The sequence below is a fragment of the Lissotriton helveticus genome, chromosome 5_1, assembly GCF_964261635.1.
Source record: "Lissotriton helveticus chromosome 5_1, aLisHel1.1, whole genome shotgun sequence".
Lineage (NCBI taxonomy): Eukaryota > Metazoa > Chordata > Amphibia > Caudata > Salamandridae > Lissotriton > Lissotriton helveticus.
Window position 1 is genome coordinate 1,991,758,062 of NC_136065.1, and position 22,957 is coordinate 1,991,781,018.

At 45.4% G+C, this 22,957-nt stretch overlaps 1 protein-coding gene across 10 annotated transcripts in view; it reads left to right on the plus strand.

The window, feature by feature from the left end:
- LOC144756143 (uncharacterized) overlaps positions 1 to 22,486 on the plus strand; it is a 435,391-nt gene extending 412,905 nt beyond the window's left edge. For 9 of the 10 annotated variants that reach the window (XM_078645713.1, XM_078645718.1, XM_078645715.1 and 6 more), the window contains 2 exons: positions 119 to 343; positions 21,556 to 22,486. In XM_078645713.1, the coding sequence (XP_078501839.1) occupies positions 119 to 343; positions 21,556 to 22,307 (977 nt within the window). In that variant the 3' untranslated portion in view covers positions 22,308 to 22,486. The remainder of the gene's footprint in view (positions 1 to 118; positions 344 to 21,555) is intronic. The other variant, XM_078645717.1, reaches the window with a different exon arrangement.
- Positions 22,487 to 22,957: the final 471 nt, after the last annotated feature.

The following is a 22,957-nucleotide window of genomic DNA, read 5'->3' on the forward strand; positions in this document are numbered from 1 at the left end:
AACTCGTCGTTCAAGTTTTAAACGTCCATTTTTTGGGAGGGCAGTACTGCACTAGAAAGAGTTGACTGCCTCTCATCTGATGGCGCTAACAGTCTTTCTGAACTTTTCTGTCCCACAGGGTTAGATGAAGAAATTCTGAATGTGATCACTCGGCCGACGTTTGCTAGCGGTCTGAGGGTGTTGAAGCTGATTGAGCTTCTCAGTCATGAGCGTGGCATTGACCTGGATGATCTCAGTTGGGGATTGGGGTACCACGATGTACTTGGCCTTCTGCAGCAGGTTCCCAACATCAAGCTTCTGGATCCCTCTAAAGGGGAGGACTGCGTCATCAAATTCCAGCCAGGTGTGGTACATGCACATCTTTTGACAAACCCATTTCTGCCCTCTTTGTTTCTTCTTGCAGGTTTCCTTTTCCTTCGTTCCAGCCTTCTTAATCTAATACTCTCTAACATGCCACACTCAATATACAGTTTCTCTTTTTCTCATCTCTCATTCCATATCTTTCATTCTACTTTATTGGTTCATTTTGGACTATTTGGTGGGTTTAACTTCATATCTAACCTCTCTTACTCTTCTGCCTGTTTCTGAAATCGTTGTCCTTTTATAGCTTTTTACCTGTTTTTGTAATCCATACACATCTTCACTCATATTCCTTCTTGGAGGGTCTCCTCTCTAGTGCTGGCTTCTAATTTCTCACGGTCTCCTGTCTAAGTTGTTCGTACTGTTTAAAAAAAATTATCTATTTTCATCTCATCATGGGCTTTTGCTAATTCTTCAGTCTCACTTTCTTCATCTCTTATTATCTTTGCCTTTTTAATAGCCCACCCTATAATCTTTTTTCTTGTCTCAATTTTTCTAATCTTTGTTTCCGATTTATTCGGCTCCAACCTTGCTTTTTTCTATTCTCTGCTCTTCTTTACCACTTGTTCCTGGTCATTCTTCTCTTCTCACCCACCAAACCCATGCCTTTTGACTCCTCTTTTTGTTCTCTTTTCCTAATCTCCCTACTTTTCCTGTAGTTATGTTAATTCACTTTCTTTGACTTTTCTTTCCTAATCTCTATTTCTTTTTTCCGTCGCCAACCTGTTTTCTTTTTTCACTGTTATACATTATGCAACATGAATTATCTAGCACAAATTCAGCCTAGATGTTATTTTCACATAGTACAATAAATATTTATTTTCACCTGCATCAAAAGTAATCATTTTATTGATCTTGGAAGACTAAATGACTACGTGTTTTCCTTTTTGCTACCATCACCTTTCCATCACTGTCGTCTTCTATAATCATTCCTCTTTTCTGCTGCCCTCTTTTTCTCCCGTCCCTTTAAATGCTTACCTCTTATCGCTCTCTTTAGTAATAATTCCTTGTTTCCTTTCTCATATAAACCGCATTCATTTCTCAATCCTTGAGGCACTTATACCACACCCTAACACCCTTACATATCTAAATTATACACCGTAAACTCATAGATTTTGTGATTTGTGGAATATGTTACATACAAAAATAACTGATATTACTCAGTTGTGTAAGTGTCAGATGCCATCTCAGGGCTCGAAAAATCATAAAAAGTGTACTAGACCTGCAGTTCTAGTAACTTTAATAATCTACTCGACCTAACTGTAATGCATTTGACCCGTGACTGGTCTCAAATTGTGTGATCCTGGGCAAATATTTGTTTATGGGGCTGCCTTTTGCTTTATCATCACATAAGAGAGCACCTTCAAATATGCAAGTTCACTGTTTCTGCTTTACAAAAAAACTCTTTTTGTTTACTAGACTAAATGTTTGCTCCATGTATAACGAGAATCAAGCCCATCTATAGGGTACACATGAGTCCTGGCTTGCCTCTTAGTTCGTTAATAACATTGTCATCTTGGCAGTAGCGGTAATAATTCCCAGTTCATGTTCCCAGTTCATGTTTAAAAACTCACTTTTCATAAATATATTACCAAAGCATGATGTGGTAGTGTATTGTCATTTACAGATAGCATAGTTTCCATTGAAATGGCCACAAAACCTTCCCACTAACATGTAGTTTTATTGACCGCGCATAAACAGTTTTTGGAAATTGGGTATCAGCAAAAATATTTAAAATATGCACATCACCTAATAAAGTGTTCTAATTTGTTATGCTCTTATAAAAATATTTTTTCACCACAGAATTACAAAAATGGGTCTTCATAACTAGTGAAATATATTTGAAATGTTTGAACAGTTCACTTAGCTATTTCAGTGTTGTGTTAGAAAAAAAGCCTGGCATCTTACAAACGTTCATTAAACATGCTCTGCACAGTTCAATTGTAATACAGTTCACCTTACAAACTCTTCCAACTTAAGTCACAGGAAGAAAACTAAATGTAATAAGATAAGCTGAGTTTTGACTTCTGTCTCTGAAAGCCAGCAAATGTGACAAAATAGCAAGATTATTGCTCTTTCACTTTGTAAGCAATAAAGATGCCTTTCAATCTTGTTATCTTGTCACATTTTCTTTGCTTTCAGAGACAGAGGTCAAAAGTCAGTTTGTCTTCCCTGAAGTTAGAGGATTTTCAACTTGCCAGAAACGGCAAGAAGTCCCTAAAAATAGCTCCGCCTGAATACATCTTGCTGGACAATGCAAGTGGATTTTTGGAGCCTTGCATCTTAAAGACCAAACTATTCCTTACTCCCCACTACCAACTGTACAGTCTGTCTGTATCATTTCTTCCCTAATTTTCTAATCTTTCTCTCCTTTTTTTGATCTCCTCTTTTCTTCCCTAATTTCAAATGCTGCTTTCTTCTCTACTTTTTAATCTTACTTTCCTTCCTTTTTTAATAGCCATACTATTTTCAGCTGTTTTGTGAGTGACCCTTTTATGTATATCCTTTTCTGTTTTCCCCCAAGGATATTTTTATTGAAATATCACGAAGCATAACAATCGGAGCAGAGTCCAATAATAAAAACACTAAATACAGTAATAAGCTTTGATCGGACATGCAAAACCAGATATTCAATTTTTAAAAAAATATATAGGTGTACCCCCCAAACCCAATCTATCCCCCACCCACATGCCCCTCCAACATCTAGTCTAGTCATTCCCCATAGCTACCCAATCCACACTACTCACAAGGTGTAGTTCCATTATCTTACGCTTCTCCAGCAAGTCATGGTGACTTACTTACCAGGGTCCCACCAAGTCGATAGCCGAAGTGAGCTTAATGATCTGGGGCATCCCGTACTGGTGACTTCTAGATATTCAACCAAAAGTCTTATTGACTCTGAATCACCAGATATCTGTTTTATAACGGAAACTTGGTTACATGAGCATGCCTCTTCAGATGTGGCCATTGTGTTTCCTCCACAATATAACATGATAAGAGGGGACAGGGAAAAGAATAGGGGAGGTGGCCTACTCATAGCCACAACTCCGGAAGTAAATATCACCTCCCTAGAGTCCATTGCACAAACATAATGGAATTATGTATCTTTAAGATGGAAGGTCTGTTGGGAGGAACATGGAGAGGAGCATTAGCGTACAGACCTCCAGGTCCCAAAAATGACTTCCCATACAAGTTATTGGAGCTTATTGCTCCACATGTATTAGCCTTCGACTCTTTCCTTCTGTTAGGTGATTTTAACTATCATGCAGAATTATTACATGACCCTGACACGGATCAGTTAATCACAAGTCTCAGCACCTTGGAACTAGCCCAATTGGTAAATGGGCCTACGCATATTGCGGGTCATACGCTTGACATATTGTTAACAAATTCTACAGTGGTCAAGGTTGAGTCACCACTACCACTAGTGTGGACGGATAATTTTTTATTAAAATGTGCTGTTCTAGATCGTACTATCAATGCGGGCCCGAGCCACTCCATGGTTTACTGAACAACTAAAGCTAGTGAAGCTCTCCTGCAGGACTGCGGAGCGAAAATGGAGGAAAACTAAAGACCCAATCGATCGTAAATCATATAAAGATGTTCACCATAAGTATATGGAAAACATAAGACAAACAAGAAAATTATTTCTCCTTAGCCATATTGAGGGGGCAGCAAATTCAAACAAGGAGCTTTATCAAATTTTGAAGGAATTCTCTACCCCGCCTGTTCAGACACAACCTTCTACCTCTCAGGACTGGGTGGACTCTCTTTCAAAATTCTTTGATAAGATCATGGCCATCCATATTTCTTTCTCCGTACAAGACTTTAATAATGATATGGGAAATCGTTCTGTAACTATTTTTGATCCCCCTCAAATTTTGGAAGAATTTACTCAATGTAGCTCGGAAGAAGTGATTAAAGCATTTATAAAAGTTAAATCTGGTTCGCCTACTGACCCTTTGCCACAAAAGTATTTTCCTACTGTAGCTCCAGCCCTCTTGGACTGCCTCACTGATCTATTCAATAAATCACTGTTGGAATCAGAATTTCCCAAAATATGGAAAACTGCCAGAGTTAGGCCTATATTTAAAAAATCTACTGCAGACCCAAAACTTCTCTCTAACTATCGTCCTATATCTTTGCTTCCTCATTTCGGTAAGATGCTTGAGTCACTGGTTAACAAACAGTTTGTGTTCCATCTTGAGAGCTATGGATTGCTTGACCCCTCACAATCTGGCTTTAGGGCAGCCCACAGTACCAAAATAGCTTTGCTGGAGGTATCTGATAATATCAAGCTTGCACTAGATAGGGGACAGTCATCTATCCTCATTCTGCTAGACTTATCTGCAGTGTTCAACACCATCTCCCATAGCATTCTTGAACATCGGCTTTGGGAGATTGGTGTCAGAGGTAAGGCTTTACAGTGGCTCAAAAATTATCTAACTGCTAGAACTACGATAGTACAGGTAGGAAATACCAGCTCCTGTAGTAGATTAGTCTGGAGGGGAGTACCACAGGGTTCTATCTTGGGTCCCACACTCTTTAACCTTTATGTGACCCCTCTGGCCAAAGTGATTAGGTCATATGGTTTTGATGTCGTGTCGTATGCTGACGACACTCAGATCCTGGTCACTCTTGGTCCAGACCCATCGGAAACCAAGTCCCGATTAGTCAGGATGGGAGTACCACAAGGTTCTATCTTGGGTCCCACACTCTTTAACCTTTATGTGACCCCTCTGGCCAAAGTGATTAGGTCATATGGTTTTGATGTCGTGCTGTATGCTGACGACACTCAGATCCGGGTCACTCTTGGTGCAGACCCATCGGAAACCAAGTCCCGGTTTAAAGATTGCATGTCCCAAATTGATAAGTGGATGTGCACCAACCACTTACAGTTGAATGGAGGAAAAACCGAGATAATGATCTATGGCAAGGCTCATGAGCATTGGTCTCCCGATTGGCCTTCAAGCCTTGGCCTTTGTCCTATTCCAACTCAGTCGGTGCGTAATCTGGGCTTTCAAATGGACAATAAACTGTCAATGAAATACCATGTTAAGACAGTTGGCTCCTGCTTTGTTGTTATGCGTAGCCTGCGCAAGGTTTTAAGTGGATTCTGACTGAGGCAAGAAAACCCCTAGTCCAGGGATGAATTATTAGTTGCATGGACTATGGGAATGCCCTGCTAGCTTCTACCAATGAAAACCTTCTCTCAAGAACGCACGTTTTGCAGAACACAGCTGCAAGGCTGGTACTTAATCTCCCACCAAGATCTCCATCGACACCTAGTTTGAAGTTTTTACATTGGCTGCCTGTAAGAAAACGTATACGCTTTAAGATTCTTTGCTTGACGCATAAGAATATGTAGGTAAAAGGTCCTGATTTTTGGGCCAAAAAGTTAAGCTGGTATCAACCAGGTAGAACCTTGAGATCCTGCAACCAAGCACTCCTCTCATCTCCCAGAATTCGCACCACCACTTGTGGAGGGAAATCTTTCTTGTTCCTTGCTCCGTCCCTTTGGAACAAACTGCCCTTATCTCTTCGCACTACTAGTGACCATACCTGTTTTCGTAAGAACTTAAAGATATGGCTGTTTGATATCTAATGCACCAAATCAAGTTCATCTCAGTCATCTACCAGCGCCATGAGACTTTCGTGTGATATGCGTGCTTAATAAATATTCTATGATTTGATTTGATTAGTATTATGGTTGTGGGGTCTGGCCGTAAGGGCTAGCCCATCACTCCTCTAATGCAGCTTAGGACTTCCTTCCCCCAAAAAGCTAATTCGGGGTACACCCACCACATATGGATCACATCTCCCTCATGACGACACTGTCTCCAGCACAGACCGTCGGGCTGACGATAAATGCGCTTTAAGTGTTTCAGCATGATGTGTCACTGAATCATTATTTTGTATTGGGATTCCCTTTGTTGCACACTTTCACACACTGCAGAATATCTTCCCATAGTTTTTGCCATTGTCTCAGTCAATTGATTGGTTGAAATTTTGTGACCATCGCTTCATGTTATGACCATTCTGGGTGTGCATTCTCCTCCATGAGGAGGGCATAGATATTTGAAATAAGACTCTTGAGGCCTGTGTATGTCGTAAATGATTATGGCGTATTAGTAAGAAAGGACTCCGTGATACAGCTGGAAATATGACAGTCGCACAGTCTCCTGCACGCCAAAGTCTATTTTGCACTGCTGGAAACCCTTAATCGAGCCCCCTTGGAACAAGTCTCATAACATCTTACAACCCCCCTCAGACCACCATAAGAAATCCTCTCTTCGTCCCCCGTGGTAAAATCTATGTCCCCTTGAAAGAGTTTAAAGGGGGATGGTAACATTGTTAATTTAGGGATTTTGGTTAGGAAGTCTGAAAATCTCAAACAAGGTTTTAAGTATTTCAGAAATGGAGCAAATTGCCAGCCTCACTCGTTTCTGGAGCCAGAGGTCATGGTGCCCGTCCCATTACCGCTGCATCCATGTGGACCCAGTGGCGCTCTGTTTTGTTGAGAGACCGTTAAAAGAATATTAGGGGCGGAGCTGCTTGATATTTCCAGATATCCGGAAATGCTAGTTTCCCCTGCCTTTTATCAGCTAATAGGACAGTCCTTGATATGCTTGCTTTCACCTTCCCCCAGATAAAGTGGTTTATGGATTTCTGTAGGAGTTTTAATTCACTCTCAGTATCTTGACTGGCAGGGCCTGAAAGAAGTAGTGCAGTTAGGGTAGGATGTTCTGCTTAATGACTGCCAACCTCCACAATCAGGACATGCATATAGCCTTCCATCGGGACAAGTCTGCTTCGGCATTGAAGGGATGCGGGTAATTTGTTGCAGACAGTTGGTGATGGTGCATGATAATGAACACTTCCAAATATTTGAGCTTCTTGCCTGCAGCACAGCGAATTGTGAGTGGTGTTGCTAGCTCCATTCTCGTTTCTGATGACAAGACTACACTTCATTATTTTATAACTCTCTACGTTCACCTTAAACCCATACATTTTGGTGGTATGTGTTCAAGACCTCCATTCATCTGCGAACAAGTGTATGATATTTCTCTCCTCTCCAAAGAACATTCCTTCTATCTTTGCCTCCTTCGAATTGTTATAGCCAGCGGTTTGACAGCAAGTACAAATAGTAACAGTGAGCAGACATCCCTGTTGTTTTAGGGATCCCTCTCAGTTTTTGTTCGTTAACCAAAACTCGGGCACTAGAAGATCTATCGCTGGTTGATATCCAAGTTCAAATTCCAACAAGGGGCTAATGTCCCTGAAAAAGATAGAGAGGGATGTATGGTCTCTCAGAAGGTAGAGAGTGCCTGGGTCAGAGTACTGAATAGGAATAGTCAGTGGGACTGTTTATGGTGCTCTCACAGATCCCCTAGAGGATATCATGCTTCATCATAGAGTGGTGCTCCTCGTCGGGCCGGAACTGCAATGCCCTGCTGGTCCCCCGAAGGGTCACTTTGACTGAGATCTTAAAAGAGGCTGCCGTATGATGTGTGGGTGAGGTGGTACATGACATGAAGTGGTGGGGTGTGAAACGAAGGATTAAAACTGGTAAGGGAGATCCTGCACTATACTTTAATTAGCTGATTGCCCTCTCAGGGATAAAAACCTATGGCACGTGGGTGCTACCTTAGGGTTTGAAAGGAACCGTGGTAGTCAGGGTGCTGAGACTGGATAGGGAAAGTGAGACTGGATAGGGAAAGTCTCCTACTGTCTCAGGGGAGGGACCTACGGTCACTCCTTAAAAAAAAGAAAAAAAAAGAGGCAACATGTTTCGCGCCTAAACTGGTCATAGGGATCCGTGGCGCTTCATCAGGGCAAAAAAGCATATAAGGTGGACAAACTACTCCACACTGTGTTGGTGCCCCTGGGTGCTACCTACTGTGTGTGTGTTTTGTTCCAGATCCGACCTAAGCTAGGACAAGTTTTTACACCATCAGGTGACTTGGAGGAGCCATGTTAAGTATGCTATGGTTTTGTTGTGTGGACTGCGTGCCCGCTGCCCCGAGATATCTAGGTTATCATGTAAGGTCCTAGTCCTATAGCCTCCAATACCTTGGAATGGTAGGTTTTGGCACTAGGGTTATGTGAGCCTCAGCCATAGACGGTGTCACTGATTGGGGCGAAAGAAAAGAGTTAACAAGGGCAGTTAAATGCTGCAACAGGGTCCCCTTAATATAGTTATAGAGTTGGTTTGTGAGGTCATCTGGGCCGGGGGCTTATTAGGGTAGAAAGGAAGAATTTCAGCTGCGAACTCCTTATCAGTAAATAATTCATCTAGCCTAAAGCTATTAGTTTTGTTGAGGCATGGAAACGGTGCCTCTTTAATGAAGGTCTGCTCTGCTGTGGAATCTATCTATCAAACAATCATTTGCAAAGCGCACTACATACCCGCGAGTGTCTCAAGGCGCTGGGGGAGGGGGGAGAGGGGGAGATGGTGCTACTGATCGAACAGCCAGGTCTTGAGTATCCTCCTGAAGGTCAGCAGGTCTTGGGTCTGTCGTAGGCTCAGTGGGAGGGTGTTCCATGTCTTGACGGCGAGATGGGAGAAGGATCTTCCACCGGTGGTTGTTCTTCGGATGCATGGGACGGTGGCGAGTGAGAGGTCGGCGGAGCGTAGCTGGCGGTTGGGGGGTGTAGAAGGAGAGCCGTCTGTTGAGGTAGGCTGGGCCGGTCTTGTGGAGTGCCTTGTCTGCGTGGGTGAGGAGCTTGAAGGATATCCTCTTGTTGTCGGGGAGCCAGTGCAGGTTTCTCAGGTGGGGGGTGATGTGGCCGTGGCATGGTACGTCGAGGATCAGTCGTGCCGAGGCGTTTTGGATGCATTGTAGTCGTTTGATGTGCTTGGTCGGGGCTCCTGCGTTGAGGGCGTTTCTGTAATCGAGTCTGCTGCTGACAAGGGCCTGGATGACTGTCTTTCTTGTATCTGTCGGGATCCATCTGTAGATCTTGCGGAGCATGCAGAGGGGGTTGAAGCAGGAGGAGGAGACGGCGTTGACTTGCTTGGTCATTGAGAGCATTGAGTCGAGGATGATTCCCAGGTTGTGTGCGTGATCGGTGGGTGTCGGGGCTGCCCCCAGTGCCGTCGGCCACCAGGAGTCGTCCCAGGCTGAAGGGTTGGAGCAGAGGATGAGGACCTCTGTCTTGTCCAAGTTCAGCTTCAGACGGCTGGTCTTCATCCAGTCGGCGATGGCCGTCATTCCTTCGTGGAGGTTGGATTTTGGCGGTTATGGGGTCCTTGGTGAGGGAGAGGATCAGCTGAGTGTCGTCGGCATAGGAGATTATGTTGAGGTTGTGCTGTCGGGCTACGTTTACGAGTGGGGCTATGTAAATGTTGAACAGCGTTGGCCTGAGGGAGGATCCCTGGGGTACGCCGCAGACGTCGAAGCCTTTGGAACGGAATGGGGGGAGGCGGACGCTCTGGGTTCTGCCGGAGAGGAAGGAGGTGGTCCAATCCAGAGCCTTGACTCGGATCCTTGCGGCGTGGAGGCGTGCGCGTAGTGTGCGGTGGCAGACGGTGTCGAAGGCGTCAGAGAGGTCTAGGAGGATGAGTGCTGCAGTCTCGCCGTTGCCCAGCAGGGTCCTGATGTCAGTGGCGTCGATGAGGGCAGGCTCGGTGCTGTGGTTGCTGCGGTACCCTGACTGGGAAGGGTCCAGGATTCTGTTTTCTTCGAGGTATTGGGTTAGCTGTCTGTTAACGGTTTTCTCGATGACCTTGGCCGGGAAGGGGAGCAGAGAGATGGGCCGTAGGTTCTTGAGGTCTCTTGAGTCTGCCTTAGGTTTTTTGAGTAGGGCTTTGATCTCGGCGTGTTTCCAGATCTCTGGGAAGGTCTCGAGGGAGAGGTTGATGACGTTGCGCAGGTGGGGTGCGATGGAGCTGCTTGCTCTATTGAAGACGTGGTGCAGGAATGGGTCTGACGGAGAGCCGGAGTGGATTGTGCGCATGGTCTTGATGGTGTCATCGATGCTCACGCTGGCCCAGGCTAGCAGGGGGTCATGGTCGATGGTGTCTGTTGTGTTGCTGTCTGTTGGGGCTGTCTGGGTGTTAAAGCTGTCTTGGATGTCTGCTATCTTGCTGTGGAAGAAGGTGGCGAGGGAGTCACACAGGGCTTGCGACGGCGGGATGCCGTTGGTGTTGGAGATGGGGTTGGAGAGTTCCTTCATGATGTTGAAGAGCTCCTGGATATTGTGTGCGTTGTCGTCGAGGCGGTCTTTGAAGGCGGTTCTCTTGGCCGCCCTGATGAGGTGGTGGCGTTTGTGGATGGCGTCCTTGTGTGCTTCCTGCTGTCCGGAGTTTGTTCACTTCCCATTTCTTCTCTAGTTTCCGGCAGGCTTGCTTGGAGGCTAGGAGTTCTGGGGTGAACCAGCTGGCCCTTTTGCTGGTGTCTCTGTGGGGGGGTTTCTTCAGCCGGGCGAGGGTGTTGGTGTGTGGTGGGTTTCTGGAAGGCAAGTGGATGCAGCGGTGGTCAGTCCAGAGGAGTTCGGTTGTGTGGCTGGCTGAGATGTGCCGGCTTGAAGAGAAGACTGGGTCGAGCGTGTGGCCGGCAGAGTGGGTGGGCGTTGTGACGAGTTGCTTCAGTCCGAGGTTGGCGAGGTTATCGATCAGTTGTTGTCGTTGTTGTTATCAAGTTGAAAGTTCAGGTCTCCAAGGAGGATGTAGTCAGTGGAGGTCAGGGCGTGCGTGCTGAACAAGTCAGTGATGGAGTCGCTGAACTGGGGGCAGGGTCGGGGGGGTCGGTAGACGAGGGTGCCTCTGAGGGTGGAGTTAGGGTCTGTGTGGATCTGGAAATGCATGTGTTCGGCGGTGCTGAGCGCGTCGTCGGTGCTAGTCGAGACCCTGATGCTGTTCTTGTGGACGATGGCGATTCCTCCTCCGACTCCGTTGGTGCAGTCTCTGCGGGTGATCTTGTAACCGTCTGGGATGGCTATGGCGATGTCGGGTGCGGAGGAGTCGTTAAACCAGGTCTCTGTCAGGAAGGCGACGTCCGGGAATGTTGTGTCGAGCAGCTCCCAGAGCTCAACGGCATGCTTGCGTGCGGAGCGGGTATTCAGTAGTATGCATCGGAGGTGGTTGGGGTCTTTCTTGGCGGGTGGTTCGTCGACTATGAGGCTGGTGTGGCAGCAGTACGGGCAGGTGAAGGGGCCGTGTGTGCGTTTCGGGGCGGCCTTGAAGCAGGTGTGAGACTGTCCAGAGTTGAGAGTGTGCAGAGTGCTGGCGTCGTAGTGGCGGCGGTCATCATTGCGGGTGCGGGGACCATGGGTTCCGGCACTGGACGCGGTCCAGGCGCGGATGGATGCAGACGGGCTTGCCTTAGGTGCGCCAGCGGCGCGGCCGGCATATATGGGGAGGTGGGAGGGAAGAGCAGCTGGGAGACGGGGGCAGCGAATGGGCAGTGGGCCGTCAGGGGGCGGGGACGCAGCGGCGAGGGCGGTGAGGGACAACGAAGGTAACAGATGGAAAAAGGGGCACAAAATCGAGGGAAAGACGAGTGGCACAGAAGGCAAAAGGGCACAAAAAACGAGTGCAACAGAAGGCAAAAGAGGCACAAAAACAAGGGGAAAACGAGTGGCACAGAGGGCAGAGGGCAAAAAACGAGTGGAACAGAAGGTAAAAGGGGCACAGAAACGAGGGAAAAACAAGTGTGAGAGGGCAGAAGGGCACAAAAAACGAGTGGAACAGGGCAGAAGGGCACAAAAAACGAGTGCAACAGAAGGTAAAAAGGGGCACAAAAACAAGGGGAAAACGAGTGGCACAGAGGGCAGAAGGGCACAAAAAAACGAGTGGAACAGAAGGCAAAAGGGGCACAAAAACAAGGGGTAAACGAGTGGAATAGAAGGCAAAAGGGGCACAAAAACAAGGGGAAAACGAGTGTCACAGAAGGCAAAAAGGGCACAAATACCGGAAAGAAGAGTGGCACAGAAGCAAAATACAGAAATACAGGGGCAGTTAAGAACAGAAGGCAGAACGGGCAGAGAAGCACGGAGCAACGAGGGGAACAGCAGGGAAAACCGGACAGAGACACGGGGACAGCGAGGGGAACAGAGGGAAGAAAATGGGGCACGAACCACGTACAGGCAGCGGGGGAAGACAGATAACAGCAGTCACAGACACAACAACGAGAATACAGGCAATACAATAAAAGCAATAAAGCGGAGGATGAACAAACCTACCTATGGCCTACCACTGGCCACCAGGGATGAGGCTTAGGTGGTAGCCTGCGGGTGTTGAAGGGCCTCGAACTTCCTCAGCAGCGGCAGCTGGGGCAGGGAGGCACAGGCGGGTGCTGTGCGGAGGGGAAGCAACTTACCTGGTGGGGTCAATGGGTTCATCCCGATATAACTCCGCATGTAAATCCTCAACGGCTTTGAGTTTATCCTGGGTGTTATCTAGCACAGTGTTCCCCAGTCACTGTATGGCATGGATTTACCTGGAAAGAGTTTTGCTTCTGAGCCTCCACGCTAACAACTTGCCCCTCCTGTTATGCTTGTAAAATGTTTGTCTGAGGCATAACATCCCTTTTCCGATTTTTCCATGGTAAATACGTCTACTTTCCCCTTAGTGGTGATGGCCACAGGCACATACTTTAAGGAGCCCGTGTCTCTGTAGCGTTCCAAGGCGGCTCTGTAATCTGCCCCCAGAGAGGCTTTGTGGTCCCCATAGATTTTGCTCTCTCTGCTATACTCTGACGTTGAAGAATTTTTTTTAAAGCATCCCTTATCATTTTGAGTCGTACCTCCCCCACGGTAGTGCGTCATTATGTCCCTTAGAGATTGTCCGGTCAGTCAATATCTGAGTAAAGGTCTATCGAATTTCCAGTTTTGCTGTTTTTCCTATCTGTGCTACTCCCACAGTACCATTACGTGGTATACTACTGCTATCCCTTTGTGTGTGACAGTCCCTGTATTTCCCACAAGAACTGGAGTTCCCCACATTAGGTCATAGGTCAATATGAGAGTATGATCTATGAACATGGGCGACAAATGTGTATTTCCGCATGTCTGTGTGTTTGTCTCAAAGGTTTACCATTCCGAAATCTTAGGCATTGCAGGATGGCTGGTGACATAGCGCCCTGTAAATACTGATCATGTGGGTGTCTGTCTAGTTGGGAGCCTGGTATTGTATTGAAATCTCCAGCCCACAGTAATGAGGTGGGTGCCGTTCTCCCAATAATTTGATGCTCTGAGCCAGGTAAATGTCCTAACCATGATTGAGGGCATAGACATTGAGTTCATTGCATGGTTTCCCTTGATGAAGACCGTCAAGGTAAAATAGTGGCCCTCGATGTTGTTTGCTCATTTGTATTACTTCATATGCTTCTCATCAGTTGCGTATCTGGGATCTTAAGAGTCGTCTCCTGAAGGTACACAATATCCGGTGCTGCCTTTTTAACTTCTCTTCACACTCTGTGGTGTTTAGCGGGGGTGTTTAAGGCATTAACATTCCATGTTACTACCTTGACCATCTATTGGATTTAATAGTTTCTGGTGCTGTAACGTGAGCCCTCGACTACATCTCTTATCAAAGTTGTATTTTAAAGTTGTGGTAGGTTGGTTGTGGGAACTAATGCCTTGTGTGGGTCTAGGCGACACTATATGTATATGGGACAGAGTGTCCACCCCCCTCACTCCCCCCCCCCTACACCCCCCCCCCGCACCCCCCGATAATCCAGATGGGACGAGGAAAGGATTTCAAGTGCTCCCGGCACACTCATAGGCGCGCAGTGGCTGCTGCCCCCTCCCAGGCCCCCCGGACCTCCCACCCACATCTCACTCCAGTCATACTTGTGGGGGTGAATCTTTGTCGTTGAATATCTGTTGCCTCTGTGTTGATGACTTGAGACACTGCATGAAGTAGCGCTCCAAGTGAAGGGAACCCTATTGAGGCTCTCACATAGCAGTTAGCAATCTGGATATAGGTCATTTACATGTGGTCACGCGTGACAATTTGGGTTTCTCTCATCTCTCTTTGGACTCAGTTATTGTTCCGTGTCGCTACTAGGCGGGATTGCTGGGTCCTAGAATATCCTGCGCTTCTAATGGTGTGCAGATAGTGTATGTTTTTAAGTCTGTCTGGAACCATTCGGTGAAGGGAACATACATCGGTAGTGAATCTGTCGTTTGCACAGTTTTGCCTAAACAGAGGCCATTGCTCGACATTTGTTGAGCGTGGCTTTGAGAGACCTTTGTATAGTTCAACTGGGTAGTCGAGCATTGGAAGCTTGTCTAGCTAACTGGCCGCACGATTCTGTCTTTCAGGTGGGATAAGCCAATTTTGGCTCTGATGGATTTGTTTGCAGATAGAAAGTCAATCCTAAAGAATCTAAGACATCACAGACATCCTTTTGGAAAACCTCATGTTTGTCCACCTGACACCTGTGATTGCGAAAACGCCGTGCTACTAGCCTGAGGACGGCCGGGGAGCTCTCGCAGGGAATGTCTGCGGGGCCATCAGAAGCAGGTGGCACAGCGGGGATTATGCTCTGGTACTGCACTTATCAGGGCCTGAGCTGTTCCAGCAAATTTGTTTATGGATTTCTATTAAATGAAATCTAGCCTGTCTTCATTAATAAAGAGACTGCTTATGTGGCACACCACTAAATGGCACCAGGTGCCACGTTTTCTCTTTCCCTGGATTACATCTTCTATAATACTCACCCAGATGCCTTCCCATAATGTTTTTGCCCAGACCTTGCAAAGACTTCAGACAAGCCTACTTATATAAATGTAACAGACCAAGAATAAACAAAAATACAATATATATTATATTGCTTAGGTCGTAGCACTTTAAGCTAATACTTAAGTTGTGATAAAGGTAACCAAACAAGATAAGATCTCGTTGCTGGGATATGTGTATGACATGCAAGTCATAGGTTCAAATCTTGGTAGGTCAGCTCAAATTTTCACCCTTTGAACTTTTGTGAAAAGAGCCCTAGGGCAGACTGGGCAGTACCTGCGTTACAAAAATGCTTTGGATAATGTCACTGTTTGAAAACTTTGTGTTCGAGGCATATGAGCTGCAGATCACACACTATGCATAGATCGCCATCTGCTGTTGGGCCCGGATGTTTGCAGTATGTTATTGTCTAGGAAAAGTCTTTGGAAGTCACGAGATAGGTGACGACTCCTCTGGACAATAATGCGCATGGGTATCGACTCCATCTTCAGATTGTTTTTTTCCGCCATAGGGCTCGGCTGTGTTCCAAGCGTTCCAGTTCGGTATAGTTACCGAGTTAACTTTCGACGTGTAATCCTTACCCAATTCTTTGGTATTGTCCTGGTCGCGTTTTCCCTTTCTACGCGCATCTCTACAAACTTCTACTTCAGTTCCGGTCGTCCAAGCAGGCCTTCCGGCCTAGCTGCGCCATTAGGCCTTCGTGGCTCATGGAAAGGACTCCATTTAGAAAGTATACTCAGTGTGGATCCAAGTTTCCACACGCCGATCTGCATGAGGTGTGTTATCTCGGCCTTTCACCTGAACACAAGGCCAAAGACTGTCCCGACTTGTGCCTCTTTCCGCTCCAAGAAAACCATCAGAGATCGTCGAGCTCGAAGAAGCATGGCTCGATGGACATAGATACAGGACAACATCTTCCAGGAGGGCGTTGATGCACCAGAGCAGGAGCGGATGGAAAAAGGAACCTTCAGCGTCTCCGAGGCCGATGAATCTGACATCGAAGACATCACCCCGGGGCAAAGAGTCGTAAGTACTGATGTCGACCCACCCCCATCCAAAGGCTTTGGTACCACCTTCACCTTCGGGCCCAGGTGCACATCATGACAAGACTTCACACCAAGCCTGAAGGTGGGGCGTGTGAAGTGTTGATAACCCTATTACTCATGACACTAGCAGGACAATAGGCACATACCTTGGTGTAAAACGAGAGTGTCCGCCTAGTGCATGTTTTGAAATAAGGACTGGTCAAATTGTAATGTGTTTCAGTATTTATGCATGTTCGCTTTGTTAGATTTAATTGTTGGAGCGCTTTACATGAGCACTAGTTACAATACATTGTCAGATTAATTTTTGGGGGCATTTTTATAAAGCGCGAGCTCGACTGGCCCAAAGGTATTGAAGCGCTTTACAAAAGTGGCAGTTACATTACATGAGGTCAGGTTAATTTTTTTGTTTTTAGGAGCGTGGAGATTAAGTGATTCCAACGCGTCCATGTTTATTCATTATTTCCCCTCCACCTGACGAATGGGAGCATTTTGTTGTTGCTACGTCCAGTACTCCTAGACCCAGTGGGCTGTGCCGGGGCCTACTGGTAAACAGATGATGCAAGCAGGGTTTTGAATGGAAAACTCTGGAGAAGGGTGCCTGGCGAATAGAGGTCTGCGGGAGGAGGGATGTGAGGTCTGTCATTGGAAAGTACTACACTGCTTTTTTAGGTCTCGCCTTCGATGCAGCGCAGCTGCTCGCTTGCGAGATCTATAGTCGTTGTTTTTTTGTCGGGCTTCTTTGGTAGTGGGGTTGGTTCACGCCCTGTCTCCTTTAGGCCCGCCACTCTGCGAAGCTGTCTTCCCACCAAGCCGTTGTAATCTGCAGTTTCCATTGTTAAATAACTCCACGGCAGGCTCGCATGGTGACTTTCACTTTGCCAAACGCTGTTGCAGGCAAGACGCGCTCACAGTGAGACGGATATAGAGCACTTGAAGCACGGCATTCACAATGCCACGCTTTTTAAAAATTATTGTGGCCCATCCATTCTTTTATTTTCCACGGCGCAGCTGCAGGGTGACTTTTAATGCGGGTCCGGTAAATGAGGCACACCAATGCAGACCACAACTCCTTCTGCTGCTTCCGAGCGCTGGAGCGCTGTCGGAGTGCCGCGCAGCACCACTTCACAGCCCCTCACATCACCATTATGCACAGCGCTAGCCCTGTCCTCGAAGCACACCAACATCTCCAGTATGAGCCGTACTATATAAATTCAGGGGGCCCGAGAGATGTCGACAGCCGACAGCTTGTTTAATTATTTTGCTGAGCGCTTGTTCATTTCAGCAGCCTGCCGCTTGAGGTGGGATAATGGAGGCCTATTTTTGGATGTTTCATCTGGTAAACTGTGTCTGTCTCTCTAGGTATCATCTGACATAGTTTGTTGACTTTAGGTAATGAAATCCACAAAAGGATATGTTCAAGGTACCAGTACAATGTGAGGTTGCATAAAACAGATTATAGAGATAAAATCTATCTTCATTTCCGGGATGGGAGTAATAAATCCACACACAGTGTGGGGGGCACTCCGAGATCCTCTAAACAGAATTTAGTGATCTTGTTTTTCATTTTTTCTTCTTAATACCGTGCTGTTTGCGCGCCATACCACGGGGACTTGGATGTTGCAAATCATGACTTGGAACGGTGAGACTTCCATCAGACGAGAAAGTAACTTCTCCATCAATAACAATTTTTACGCCACCCCAGAAAATCTCTGAAAGCGAAATTAGAGCAAACTGCCCACTAAGGCCCTCATTACAAGCTGGTGTTTGTACTTGGAGCGATTACTCCATTTAAAATATGATCAGGTTCAAAAATTACAGACTGGATATTTCTGCTTCTGGAGCCATTGGGTCTGTAGAAGTTGCTGCAGGTAATGAATTATGGGCAGCAACAACGCCCGGCCCCTGTTGACCACCTGAAGCAGCCCTCCGGGTACAAACAGTGCTCGCATGGACAGGCACAAGTGTTGAAGAGTGCCCTGTTCTAATGCCTTCAGATCCCACCTGCCCCATCGCAGTACATAATGCCGGAGCACAGTGCAGTACACAATGCAAAAACGAAATATTACATTAGCTGCCGTAAAAATATTAAAAGATGTAATTTCACGGCTGATATGGAATCTGGATTGTGGTGCTGACCTTACTGTGTAGTTCAATACCCTGCTTTGAAGCAGCCATTTCTAGCACGGTGTCAAATTGTGGAGTATTTTACCTAGTTATGGTAGTGTTGTTGGGAGCATTGGATTCAGTATTGGGGTGCACATTTTGAATATTGTGACCAGTTCTGAAGTTCACATCTAGAGGGTTTGGTCTAGTCTGGAGATTCAATCCCAAATAATGTGCCCAGTTCTGGACGGCTCATCACGAATAGTATGTTCAGTGCTTGAGATCTCAATTTGAGTATTGTAACTCTCTAAATCGTGTATTGAATAGTTTAACTATTTCAGGATGTTTCATCTGGTAAACTGTGTCTGTCTCTATAAGTATCAACTGACATAGTTTGTTGACTTTAGGTAATGAAATCCACAAAAGGATATGTTAAAAGTACCAATAAAATGTGAGGGTGCATAAACAGATTATAAATAGAGATAACATCTATCTATCTTTCCTGGGTTAAGCCAGACTGCTAGTCAATAGAGATTAAGAGCAAATACACAGTTAGACAAACTGTTCTGCGACACACTTAAGGCAGACAAAGTGGAATACTTTTAACTAAATGTGGGCCCAGTGGATAGTGCACCTATGATGTGAGAAACGTTAGAGGTGGTCATCTGAGTGCTGTGCGTGGCTAAACAAGATGGGTTTCCAGAATGATTTAAGCAGTTAAATCAATGTCTAACATAGATGTGTTGTTAGTATATCTGTTAGGCATGTTGATGAACATTGAATCTTCTAAGAGATGTGTGGTATCATCTTGCATTGATGCAAACATCTCAGCCTTCAGTGTTGGGCGCTCTCAGTAAGTGATCGTCAGTCCATGAAGGACAGAATTACAAATTATGGTTGGCTGTTCCTCCCCTGCACCCAATAATTACGAGTTATTCTGCAATCTATGGTAAATAGCAAGCAGACAGGGTATTCTTGGACAAAAATCCAAAAGCGGATCTTTTCTTCTCCTAGGTGCAAAATAAGAATATGGGGGAATCACTGCAGGTCAAGGCGGTGGGCTGGGAAAATGTCTGGGGCAGGACAGGCTAGTACCAGTCTGAGGGAAGTCATCGCAGCCCCCCTGTGCGTAGGGGTTGGTGGTTGAGGGCCGGCCTTTATTTGTACTTCAGCCCCTGCCTAATCCACACTCCATTTTACCAGCCAGCATTTCTGGTTGGTAAAATGCGTGCGGATGTATCCAAACCCAGGAAATCGAAGTGCAGAACCATAGGACGTCTTGTGATCCAGTGCACTGGAAGCCCAACCTGTGATGCCAGAGGCATCCTGGACCCTCCGTTTTGGCAGCTACACAGGGAGTGGGTCTCTTTATGGGCCTCTTCTGACTTCAGATCAGCAGATGCTCTGCAAGGCACGCTCTAGTAGGGTAAGCTCTGGAATCCTTTTCCATTCTCTGCCCCTATTTGCCATTCGCTTTGTGTCATTGTCCTTCTTAAATGCTGTATTCTGATTGGTAAATGGGCTTTTTAGTCCCTCCTTGGTACCGCCTTGTCTCCATTTGTTAACGCCCATAAGGACTGGACCTTTTACTGGTCATGCTACACGGTCTGCTTTATCATGGCTAAGAGCACTATTTTTATTTTTTTATTTGCAGCGCGGGCCGATTTCTTTTTGGAGGCTGCGCTTGTTTATTTCATTAATTTGCAGAGCAGGCCGCTTTCATTTTTGCGGCTGCACTTGTTTATTTAATTATTTTGCAGCAAGGTCTGCTCACTTTAGCGGCTGCGCTTGGTTATTTAACTAAATTGCTGTTTTCTTCTGCGCGAGGGGTACAGGCGGGGCTAGAGCCAGGCACGTCATGCGAAGCTTGGTTCTGTTGTGGTGAAGGCAGGCACTTTTACCTAAACAAGAATTTGCAATGCAATAAGACTCGCATGTGCGTGAATTAGAGCTATTGACATTGCAAATGACAATGCCTTTGATTTTTGTTTTCGTTTTTAACAAATATATTAAAGGCATTGTCATTTACAACGCCAATAGCTTAAACTCACGTAAATGCGAGACCTTTTGCATTGCAAATTCTTGTTTGTTATGCTGTTCAATACTCTAGTAAAATGCAAATGCCAGCATTTGTAAAGAGCACATCCACTTCCGGAGAGGTGTCCTGGCGCTGGGGGCCGTCGGAAGATTAAGCAAGCTATTGCCCAGAGTCACATGGTGTTGGGTTAACCTGCTGCCAGAGCCGGGGTACGAACCGTGAACCCTCTGGTCATGAGTCAGTCACCCTGGCCGCTGCGCCACACCTCTTCCACTGATGCAGTTGCACACAGAATGTTATAGTGCTCTTATTTCTGTGTCCAAAAATGTTTCCATAAATGTTTGCTGAGGCAAGCATGTATTCCTGAATCAGACTTCATGACCCAGTGTGTAGTCATTGTTTAGCTCTTCAATCCCTGGCGGCACAGCACCCAGGATAATGTGCGGCATGGCTAAACACTTATAACGTCCCAAAGGCTGGACCTATTGGCTATGCCAATGCTTGTTTAATGTTCATTTTGCTGTTATATGCCCCACGTTTTTAGCTCTCCTGTTCTAGTTCACCATCTTTTTAATCTATCTACTCTATTCGTCTAACCTTTTCTTATGCCATGTTCTCTATTAATTTTTTTTCTTTTTCTAGCAACGCTTCTCGTTGGTTCTGGAGCTCCTAATCTGTTCCCCCTTTTATTTTATTTTTCAATCTGTTTGTCATTTTCTAAAATAATCTTGTCTGTTTTTAAAAATCTTAATTTCAATGTCTTCCATCTCATTTTGTTATGCGTCACATCACATTCTTTCTTTGATTTTGCTTTCATTCTTTCTTCTGACTTTTTATTAATTTTTCTTTCAATCCTTGCTGCCATTCTTTTTTACATTTAACTCTTCTGACATTCTGTTTTTAGCTGTCTTGAAGTTAACTTAATTTTATCTGTCCTGCTTCCTCCTTTCTTAATCAATCCTTATCTGACCGGCTCTTTTTGCACATTTCCTTGCCCTTTTCGCCTTTGCTTTATTATCTTCTTTCCCAATCCCTCATTTGCTTCTTTCTCTTTTAATACTAGTTGTTTTTTTCTGGTCTATTCTTCTAACCAGCTTTCTTCTCTCAACTTTCCTTTCTGATTTTCCAATTCTTCTTTCCTTCTTTTGTTTGTCTCCATTCTTACAGTCTTATTCTTTTAGTCTTGCCTTTGTTTTTTTCCTACTTTCTCATTCCCATCTATCCTCTATTCCACACTTCCTTTCCACGCATTTGTCTCTCAATTATGTTTTGTTTGTTTTCATATTTCATATGATGTGTGCTGTCTTTTTTTTGTTAAGGTTCTGTGCGCAAGAGAGGACCATTGCTTCCAAACCCGGTGGGCCAGTCACCGATCTACCCTTCGAATCATTGGTTAAGGACAGAGTTGCCAAACACGCCATATAGTTCCACATCACATGCGTTTCTCTATCCTGTGCCTCACCAATTCCCTCAGAAACAAAATCAATATAGGACAAACAATGAATTTAAACATTTTCCTTCAACCGCTCCATGGTTCCCTTCACAAAAGACCACAAATGCGGCAGTCTACTTTTCAAAGAACCACCAAAAGCCAGGACCACCACAACAAAGCCATAAACCAGGCATGACCCTGGTCTTCCGTGCCTCAAAACCCCCAGCTTCTGCAGAAGTAATACAGAGTGGTCCACCGACAAAGAGTCCAGCTGTTCAATATGCGTTTAATAAGCCTTCTAAGGAGACAACTACCCCCATCCAACTAATGGCGTCTGCCTCCTCTGAAGACCACTGCACTGTCAAAGACCTTGATCCCATACTCAAAGATGAGATCCTGGTGGTCTTGTTGCAACAGCCACGTGGGGTTTATTTTGGGGAATTTGCTGGTCTCTTTCACCGAACTCATGGCTACCAGTTAAAACTCTGCCATCATGGATTTACCTCACTTCGTTCGCTTCTTGATGAAATGATAGACCTGGTGGACGTGAGTGAAGATCCATTTGATCCGGTGATAAAATGCAAAGGACAGCATCACTATGTTTTCATCGGGGGAGGGCCTTTTTCCTCCCAAATCTGAATAATATTATACTCTATATACATTTGTCAATAAATGTTTTAGGACAGTGGAGGCAGTAAAATTATTTTATTCCTCTGCTCATACCTTCTGCCTGACAGACTCTTCAAAGAAGACTAGAGGGGTTCTGTAATATTGTACAAAATAGTAAGTTTTAAAATAAATATTGCTTTCCTATTTTATATATGTTCTGTGTTTTAAGTTGCACCAATTGGTGAGGCCTAGGTGTGGTCGAGTTAAAAGTAGACTGTATGTCAGAGCAGAACATAGTTGTGAAAGAATGTTAGCATTCAAGAGTGTAGTCAGTTGGAGGTAGCAAGAGAAGTGGTTGGTGTGTGCTCCTATTGGCTGTCTCTGGGAAACCATATCTCATGAAATGCGTTTGTCATTGGAAAATAAAGTACAGTTGGCACTAATACAAGTAATTTTGCGATCCGGGTGCTTCTCAAGCATCTTGATATAGGTATTTACCAGCTTAGTGGAATCATTCCTTCTGGCAAAAACATTTGCTGGTGTTTGAGCAGTTAAACATGTCAGAATGTTTTATTGTGTACCAACTGTATTTAAAGAATATATTAGGAACATCTTTTCAGTATGTTATCCACCTTGTTTTACCTATACTGAACAATAAGGTTTGGCAGGCTTATACAACA